The sequence below is a fragment of the Aethalodelphis obliquidens genome, unplaced genomic scaffold (assembly GCF_003676395.1).
Source record: "Aethalodelphis obliquidens isolate GAN/ISIS:26980383/991018 unplaced genomic scaffold, ASM367639v1 scaffold8, whole genome shotgun sequence".
Lineage (NCBI taxonomy): Eukaryota > Metazoa > Chordata > Mammalia > Artiodactyla > Delphinidae > Aethalodelphis > Aethalodelphis obliquidens.
The window spans coordinates 39,960,245-39,970,346 of NW_020837952.1; the positions used below are offsets into that span (position 1 = coordinate 39,960,245).

Below are 10,102 nucleotides of genomic sequence, written 5' to 3' on the forward strand. Positions count from 1 at the left end.
GCGGGCCTCTCACTGTTGTGGCCTCTCCCGTTCTGGAGCACAGGCTCAGCAGCCATGGCTCATGGGCGCAGCCGCTCCACGGCATGTGGGATCTTCCCGGACCAGGGCACGAACCCGTGTGCCCTGCATTGGCAGGTGGACTCTCAACCACTGCGCCACCAGGGAAGCCCCCTAGGTCTGTTTTAAGTGGTACTGATAGAGCAGTGACCAAAATAAACAGCATTGCTTTTACGAAGTATTCATTCTAGTAGAGCAAGGGTGTCGATTAAAGGAGAACAAGTGGTCCAGTGGGCAAGGGCAGGGGTTTAGCCCAGGAAAGCCTCACTGATATGGTGAACGTTAAACAGAGACTGGAAGGAAGTAGGACGCAAAGCATGCAGATATCTGAGGGAGAAGTGTTCCTCCCAGAAGGAAAAGCCTCCTGTGCAAAAGTCCTGAGGCAAGAGCATGATTGGTGTGTCCCAGGAACAGCAAGGAGGCCAGTGTGGCTGGAGCAGAGTGACAGAGTAGAGAGTGGTAGGAATGAGGTCAGAGAGCGAGTGAGCTGGGGACCAGAAAAGTCACCAGAGGTTTTCAGCAAAGGAGGGGCAGGTGTGGAGGACAGGCTGAGTTCAGAGAGCAAACATGCGAGACCTGTGTTCAGAAGGTCTAACGTAATTCATGCGAGAGCTACTGGCAACACGGACCACAGTGGCAGCAGAGGAGGTCATGAAAAATAGTGTGATTACAGATATAGTTGGAAAAAAATATATTCCAAAGGATATTTGGGTGTGGGCTGTAAGAAGGAGGAGTTGAGGATAACTCCAATATTTTGGGCATAAACAACTGGAAAAATGGAATTGCTGTTTACAGAGATAGGGAGCACTGCCTGAGATTCCAATCTGCAGGGGCAGGAAGGGTATAGCAGGGGCAGCTCTGGCAATGCAAAGTTTGAGATGCCTATGGAGCATCTAAGTAGAGATGTTAAGAACTACGATTACAGTTGTTGAGTCTGGAGTTGCGTTTGTGAGGCTGGAGTTCAGGAAAGAAGATCAGGCTAGAGAAGTAAACTTGGAAGCTGTTAACAGGGCAGTAGAATTTAAAGCCTCCAGCCTGGAGAAGGGTAGATAGAGCGTGGGGTGAGGTGTGAGCCCTGGTCATTCCAGCATTTGGAGATCAGGGTGAAGAGGAACAAGAAAATTATGAAGGAGTGAGCTGCCAGTGCCATGGAAGAACCAAGACATAGAGAGGCCCAGAAACCAGCTGAAGAAAGTGTTTCAAGGGAGGGTGATCACCTGGGCCAATACCTGCTGGAAGTGAGTAGAGGGAAGACTGTGAAATGACCATTTGAATTTGGCAATGGAAGTGGTGTTGGTGGAATGATGAGAACAAAAGCCCCGAATGAAGTGGGTTTAGAAGAGGCTAGATCTTCAAGGTAGGAAAGGCAATGTATCTGGGGCATGAAATGGAAAAATAAAATGTCCAGGTGAAAATTTGGCAGGTATAGGCAGGAAGTCTTCTATTTGGCTAATGGGAGAAAGAAATTATTTTAACTACCTCGAGCATAAATCTGTCTCTGTGGTCTTTAATAAATTCATGGACAGTCCTTTTTGTGTCTGCACCTTTAAAGAAAATTGAAATAGACTTAGGTTTGATTCATTATCCCTCAAAGATGTTGTATAAAATAAAAGGTATGTAATTAAATTATTGCATACAGTATGTATCTGACTTAAAAAAAATACCTTCAGATAAACCTTTTTGTAACCACTGAAAAATTACTTTAATAATATTAGCTACCATTTATTTTATGCCCATATTCCAGGAACTTCACTAGACTTTTAAAATATATAATTTAATTCTATTAATAACCCCAGTAAGGTTCTTATTACTATCCCCATTCTGTATGTGAGGTCCTGAAGCTCAGAGATGTCAAGATGCTCGCCCAAGACTGCACAGCTAACAAGTGGCAGAAAGGTATAGTCCCTGGTATCACCGTGTTGCCCAGCATTTGCCTATTTTTCATACAATTACAGTGCAGAATATGCACCTCCAAGAGCTTCTAAATAAGTTAACATGGCTTCCTTCTTCTACATTAATTATTGAATTCAAAGTCCTTTCCTAAGTGATTTTCTTGTTCTCTGAAGATTTTTTTGTTTTCCACAATTTGGGAAAGTACATGGATTTTGGGAGCCAAAGAAATTTTTTTTTTTAGTTACCACAGCAAATGCTGGGCACTCCATGTGTGTTCATCCTTCCTTCCTTTTAATTTTCAATTTAAAAATTTGGACAAGACACATTTGGGGGAAGATTTTATGACTCCATCATCGTACCATTAACCACTTTAACCTCATTAGCTTCAAACTGCTATCAATCTCATTTATAGACACTTCTTGATCTGATGAGTAAGAAACGCCCATGACATTTTGATGACCAGATTGCCCTCATTCACAGAGCAATAATGAATAGCTTGTACTATTTTAACAGGTTGACTTCAAAGAACATTAAAACAGGTTATGATTTTTTCAACAACAGGCAAACTTGCTTAATTCTATGAGCTTCTCAATTCTGGACGTAAGAGTTTCACGGCCTGAACAGTCAAGGCTCCACTTTAGAAAGTTTCTGTATTTCTACATCTGAAATGAGATGAGTGTAAAAGGTAGAACTGAGTGTAAAAGGCAGAGCTAATAGCTCTAATACTGTATCATTTTGGCTGTGACCTTCTTCCTTAGAGCCACGAAAATGAGTCATAGTCTATTTCTTTTCGCAGCTGCTGAACTTCCCTGACCAGGGATGGAACCCGCGCCCCCTGCAGTGGAAGCATGGAGTCTTAACCACTGGACCACCAGGGAAGCCCAAGTCTATTTCTTGGAAAAGGTATGTTTTCTTATTTAAAATAGATTTTCTCCCAACTCTCAACCCCCATTTACAAAGACCCGCTACCATATTATGAGACTGCATACTTCGTTTTTCTCACCTCCAGAAAAGCCCCCAAACCTAACATTAACAGTAAATATTCAAAACAATATTCTTAATCAAACAGTAATTTAGCCTTACCTTCTGTAAATCTGAGACTAAGAGTGGGATCTAGCCCCGGTTTTTCAGTTGAGGTACCACCTGTGTCAGCGAAGATTCCCATTTGGCCCAGGTATGAATGATTCTTCATTCGGGATGAAAAAGTAGACTTTTGGTAGATTTTCATGCTGTGTTCATAAATTTTTCCTGCCCAAGCGAAAAAGTTTAACAGAATTTCTAATATACGAAAATAATGTGTTAAAATAGTGATTGTATATAAAATTATCATGTGCAACAAGCCCTTTTCTCATTACTAATTCGTTAAACAAGCAACTTCAAGTTCTTTTGTCTGAAGGATTGTGCCAGTTTTCAATTCCTTCTCATATGAAGCTGAGCACAAAGATCGGAACGTTCAACCTTGATTAAACATAAACTTCACAAACAGGAGACTGGAAAGTGTTCTGGTTTTATTTTCACGATCTCGTCTTGCTCAAAATGCAGGTCTCTTGGAGGTTCCACCGATTTGAAAGGATTGGTTCTGTGGAACTGAAAACTTGAGAGCAAATGGACCTCCCCAGTAGACATTAAAAAAAATCAGGCTTCCCATTTCTTGAATCTTTTCTCAATATCGGATACTTTCAAACTATAGAACACATGCAGAAAACCATGACCTCCCAGCTGAATTGGTTAGTAAGCATTTCTAGATTTTTTTCCCCTCATTCTAATTAGGATTTAAAAAATTTTTTGTAATCAACCTTTACTTCTAGTGATAAGCAAAGCAAACCTCATGAAATCGGAACCATGGATCTGCTTCTGTACTTGTATGACCCTGAGAGTGAGTGCCTTACTTGCCACACCTTCGTCCCAGCCCACTGATCTTGTCTTTATTTAAAATTTTGATATTTTATTCATCATGGATTTTTTTGCATTAATTTTAATTTCTTACAATAGTGAATTAAAATGTTGCTTATTCTGATTGCTGAGTTTTTGCCTCCCCCTTAAATTTTGCACCCAAGGCAAGTACCTCACTTGCCTCACGCTAATCCTTGTCCAGATTTTTATATATATTTTTTGTATCATTCAAATTTCTCAATGAGCTTATGTAATTTTTACAATGAAAAAAATAGCAATGATGTTTTCATTTGAGGGAAAAAGGTATTCAGGAGTTTATATAAAAGGGTGTGCTCACAACAGGAACAATGGGACAAAACATCCTATCTCAGGTTGCCCGTTTAAATACTTTTGTTTTAATTAATTTATTTTTGGCTGTGTTGGGTCTTCGTTGCTGCACGCGGGCTTTCTCTAATTGCAGTGAGTGGGGGCTACTCTTCGTTTCGGTGCACGGGCTTCTTGTTGCGGTGGCTTCTCTTGTTGTGGGGCATGGGCTCTAGGTGAGCGGGCTTCAGTAGTTGTGGCACATGGGCTCAGTAGTTGTGGCTCCGGGGCTCCAGAGCACAGGCTCAGTAGTTGTGGCACACGGGCTTAATTGCTCCGCGGCATGTGGGATCTTCCTGGACCAGGGCTTGAACCCGTGTCCCCTGCATTGGCAGGCGGATTCTCAACCACTGTGCACCAGGGAAGTCCTGCCCATTTAAATATTGACATAAGCCTCCGTAATCTCAACGAGTCACATTTAAGACCCAAATGTCCCAGCAGCACTGTAGCAGATGATCAGGAATGCAGACTTTGGAGTGGACAAATCTGATTTTGAATCTTGATTTGGTACTTACAGATATGTAAGCAAGTTCATTTAACATTCAAAATATATTTCTGCCTACTGTGTGTCAGGCACGGTTCTGGGTGCTGGAGAGAGGGCAATTTTTTTTTAAAAGAACAACAAAAAAAGATAAAAACCATTGTTTTCATGGAGCCTACATTTTAATCCCTTAGCATCTCTGAGCCTCAGTTTCCTTCCATAAAATGGGAATAACAGTTCCACCTCTTAATGCTTTCATGAGGATTCAATGAGGTTGTACATAAACAACCAAGCAGGATGCCTAGAATACGGGATGAATTCAGTAAATGGGAGCTACCAGGTGCTAATCATTACTCATTAGCCTGTGTTTTTACTTCTAGTGACTATAAACACAAAGATGAACAGGAGAAAAAAAATATATTAAAGCGTATAAAAGAGAAAATATTAATAAAAACCTACAACATTGATACTATACTTTTCCAGATTACTGAAGTTTTTTCACAGGCATTAGGTTCATTCTGACAGGTAGAAAAGCAAGGTTGGTGAAAAATTGATAACAATCTGTTGGGTTGATGTATTTGCAATTTGGATGGCTAATACTAAAGATTTGCAGGAGATTTTCTTAAATTTATGCTCAGCACTCATCCCCACCCTTAAGATTCTGCCCACCTCTTTCTTGTCACATTTCCCCCTCTTCAATTCTTCTATTTAAATTCACTCCCTTCCTCATCCCTACTCTCATTCCCTTTATCCTCAAAGTCTATCTGCAATAAACACCTTTATCCATAGGTTCTGGCACTTTTTCACTCATAGAAAAACTGGAAGTTCTCTTTCCTCTAAGCCAACTGCTAATAGCAGACGTCTGCTCTTACTTCATCTCTTGGGTAATTCATAGCACACGTAAAGAGAATCAGTGGTCTCTAGAAGTTGTTATACTTCTATATTTCCATATGTATTAATCCCCCTATTGATTAATGAAGGGCTGGTGATGACCATAAAGGAGAAGAAGAGAATCAGCTATGCTTAGGAAGGGATTATAAAGTTCCCGAACTAAACGAATATGGTGTACCAACCAGGAAAAATAAGTAGAAGCTGGTGAATGTCTTCGTTGTGCAAAATAAAAATAGCAGAATGACTAAACAAAGGCTCTGTACCCAAATGAGAGGGAAAATGTTGCTGGATTGCACAGCAAATAGGTGCAAATTCACATCTAAAAGACATGTACAAATCCAACTTCTGATGGATGAAAAAGATAAAGAGCTCAGAAAACCAGGGATTGAAAATGGTGGTGTGTGATTGCAAGCCATCAGTTTTACAGGCTTGTGATTAAGAGCATGGACTCTCATTATGCTCCTTCATCCTCACCCCTCAATTTCCCCCTCTTTCAAAAGAGATGGTAAGAATAGCACCTACCTTGTGGAATTGTTAGGGGAGTTAGTTAGCATATGTCCCGCCCTTTGGACAGCATCAGGAGCACAGTAAGTGTTATGTAAGTGTAAGCTCATGGAGAAAGCGCTCTGAGGAGGGAAGATACTTGGTGTGTTTGAGAAACAGCAAGGAAACCAGTGGAGCTTAAGCACAGTGAACGGAGGGGAGTGACAGCCAAGGTCAAAGAGACAACAAGGGCCCTGTAGGTCATTTACTCAGTGGAATAAAGATCATTAAATGAATCACTCTGACTGCTGAGCTGAGAAGAGACTATAGAAGAGGTTGAGGGTCAAGTCGGGAGGCCTGTTGGGAGGTTACGGCCATCGAGAGGCAAGAGCTTATGGGGTCTCGGGATAGTAGTGGAAGTGGTGAGAGGCACTCAAATTCTAGATATATCTGGAAAGTAGAGACTACATGACTGGCTGGTGGTTTGGATGTGGGGTATGAGATAAAGAGCCCAGGAAATAAAGAATGGAGTTGCCATCAACAGAGACAGAGAAGGCTGTCTCTGGGGAAAGGGGTGGGTGGGAAGAGCGAAGTTTCAGGTTAGAACATGGTAAGTTTGAGATATCTATCAATATTAGACATCTAAGGGGATGTGGGTATAAAATATACTGTTCTTCCAAGTGAACACCATGCAGGTTGGTTTAATTCTTGCATTATTCTAACATTATGCAATCACACGTGGTTACCACATTATATAAAAGACTGAGTCAGGTCCTTTGATGCGTGTCATCGTAGGGGCAGCACGAATGGCACTGTGGAAAGACCCTGGCCTTTGGGAACAGGCAGGTTTGAATCCTGCCTCTGACTCCACCCAGCTCTTTCTCTTAGGCCTACCCGAGTAAACTCAGTGCACCTTAGCTGCTGCTTCTATCAAGTGTGGATACTCATACCTTTCTTACAGCCTTGTTGCAATTTCCAAGCACAGATAATGTATGGGAAGTGCCTACTGATGATAGACTGATAGGGAGATAATTGCTTATACTTTCTTCAGAGTAGATATCCAGATCTGTCCTCTTTCTGGTCCACTTTGTCTTGTGAATAACCACAGCACTTGAAAAGAATAGGAGAGGTAAGTGACAACTAGCTTTCCTAAGGAATCCTGAATTAAAGTTATTGAAACCCGGTCGTTTGAGAGGAATTGACCACCAATATCCATACAAATTTGGGAATCTGACTCACCTTAGGGCTGATTCTTATCATTCCAATCTTTGTGGAAGTGGAGAAAGAGGAATTTTTTTTTTTTTTTTTTGCGGTACACGGGCCTCTCACTGCTGTGGCCTCTCCCGTTGCGGAGCACAGGCTCCGGACGCGCAGGCTCAGCGGCCATGGCTCACAGGCCCAGCCACTTTGCGGCATGTGGGATCTTCCTGGACCGGGGCACGAACCCATGTCCCCTGCATCGGCAGGCGGACTCTCAACCACTGCGCCACCAGGGAAGCCCTAGGAATGGGGTTTTATAATGTCCAAACCTAAAGTCCTAGACCAATTCTAAATGAATTCACAGTAACAATATCTAGCACATGTTTTCTGAAGCAGTTTGTGTTTGATTTTCTCGACGACTCTCTCTACAATTCAATGAAAATGGATTTGCAGATTCTCTTATTAGGAGATAGAAAGCTCTGTTTGTCCCCCACGTGCAAATGAAGATTTAGACAGATTCTCTCAGACTCAATGCCTTTCAAGTTTTTCCCACCTCATTCCGGCCCAGTTGGACAAATACTAGGAGAAAGGGCTGTGAACTGTGTCCTGGGATAGTGTGTGGAGACCAGCACTAGCAATTTTTTATTTACAGGAAAGCCGGGAGCCACTAGGTCCTTGGCCTGCTCTGGGACCCGCCTCTTTTCATTAGGTCAGAAGCAGAGCGTGACGGTGAGGAAATTACCTTCAGCTTGACCTTTAAGGACCTGCTGGCGTCAAGCTAGCTATTTGGTATGGGCTTTTCTGTTGACATTTCTGACGGCACCTTTTGCAAACTGAAAATATTACTGGAGTTCAAGAGGAAGGAAGAGTAGGGGAAAGAAATAGCCAATTTGAGTCCCATGATGTGAAAAGTACTTTGTGAACCAAAAAGTGCTACAGGGATGCTGGTTATTTCTGAGGAAAAATGTGTTATCCTCACCCCTCTATAATTATTTAACAATGACCGGAGGAGAGAAGTCCACTCTTAACCTTCTTGCTTCTGCAAACTTCTTGTTTGCAGGAGCTTTTTGGGGAATGTTGTCTATCTGGACTGTAATTGGATACACTCAGTTCACCCACAGATATAAATTCCCGTGAAGAAAAAGTATGATTTCTTTTAGATTTACCAAGAGCTTGTATGCTTTAAGAACATGGTATATTCTTTGAAGGACTGTTGGTTGAAATCAAATCTTTAACTTAATTGACCAGCAAGGCAAATAGCAGGATTAAAATAAACTACCAGTAATAATAATAATACTTCTTTAGAGCTAGGCACTGGGCCGCGTGATTTACATTTCATCTTATTTAAAGCTCAAACAAGTCCATGAAGTAGAATCAATTATTCCCATGATATGGATGAGGAAAATGAGGCTTAGAGAAATTAAGTAAATTGCCCAAGGTCAAATAGCTCATAAGTTACAGAAGTGGGATTGCGACAAGTTTACTGAACCCCACAGCCTTCTATGTGCCTATAATTTCACCCCATGCTTAGTTTATACCTCTAATTGCAACATCTGCAAATATGCCTATAATTGCAAAATGTAGCAGATTCAAGTCTTTAGCAGAAATTTTATAAACAAAATGTTAATATTTCTCTATGAATTAGTGACTTTATGTGTTTCTATTTTCCACTGTTTCTATGGTTGTTCAAGAAGTTCCGTTTGGATTTTATACTTCTCTTATAGTATTATTTCTCTGTATATATTATACCTTTCTTTTTAAAACTGTGAAAGACACACATCTGTTTCTGATTGTGTGTCTGAGCTGTGAGTAATCTATGAATTTTTTTCCCCTTTAGGGTCTCTTTTATTCACATTATCTATTTAATTCTCCCCCCCTCTTCTTTTTCTCTCTTTCCTACCTGTCTGATCTGTCTCTTTCATGGCCGTAATATGAAGCTTAAGTATATTCGTATTTATTGTGTTCATTTAAAGGCGTTTTTGCTTTCTGTTCTTCGTTTTTAAATGGCTTTATAGTGACAAAAAATGGACTTTTAGATTTTGTGGTTTTGCTGGCCGCAGCTTTCTTTTATCGTATGCTATTTGCGTCCATAAAGTGTCTTCCTTTTGATTGTAAAGTTTTTGCTGGGCAGGGAAAGGGCCTTCCTATCTTTGAATGTCCTGAAAGGCCTAACACAGAGCTTCTAATAAAAGTGTATAAACAAAATAAAATATTTGAGAAACTCAAAACCCAGTGCCTGCCAGTGTATTCACAGCAACTGACAGGCAGGAAGAGATGTGGCTAAGAATTACAGACCATCTTCTTTAAACAAACTTAATTCGGTCTCCAATCTCGGTGAGGGCAGGCCCCACCGGATACAGTTGCGGTGGGCGACACTGAGCTGAAACCAATCTTACCTCGACGAGTTTGCATTCAGGAGCCGTTCCAACCTATCCTTCAGGAAGGCGGAAGGATAGGGGAAGATGAGCGAAGGCGCCAATCGATTTTTTAGTCTCGGCTCTATCCTCCCCTGCCCTGCTCCTCCTTCATCTCGGGGACCGTGTAGTAGTGGATCCGGGAGCGGAGCAGGCCAACCGCAAAGTGCGCGGTACTCGCGGTCGCGCGGACCCTGGAGCGACCCCCCCCCCCGCCTCCCTCTCCTCCCCATCCCCGGGTTCCCTCTGCGGGCGGCCCCCCGAGTCCCAGGCTGCCGCGAGTTTCTGGTCAGAGGTTTCTCCCCACTCTGTCCCCTCCCGGGACTCTGTCTCAGGTTCCGGCCCCTGCCCCTACCCAGGCCCCCCTCCTCCCCCATTCTGCCCACTCCGGGCCCCCTTGCCCTCGGTGACTCCTTTCCGCCACGTC

General features: G+C 42.3%; 1 protein-coding gene across 1 annotated transcript in view; it reads right to left on the bottom strand.

Annotated features, from left to right (window-relative positions):
• Nucleotides 1–10,102, bottom strand: part of CCDC38 (coiled-coil domain containing 38) — a 41,917-nt gene that overhangs the window by 31,622 nt on the left and 193 nt on the right. The window contains exons 2-3 of the mRNA XM_027107241.1: nt 3,034–3,198; nt 1,537–1,601 (exon numbers count right to left, since the gene is read on the bottom strand). Of these exons, the coding sequence (XP_026963042.1) occupies nt 1,537–1,601; nt 3,034–3,198 (230 nt within the window). The remainder of the gene's footprint in view (nt 1–1,536; nt 1,602–3,033; nt 3,199–10,102) is intronic.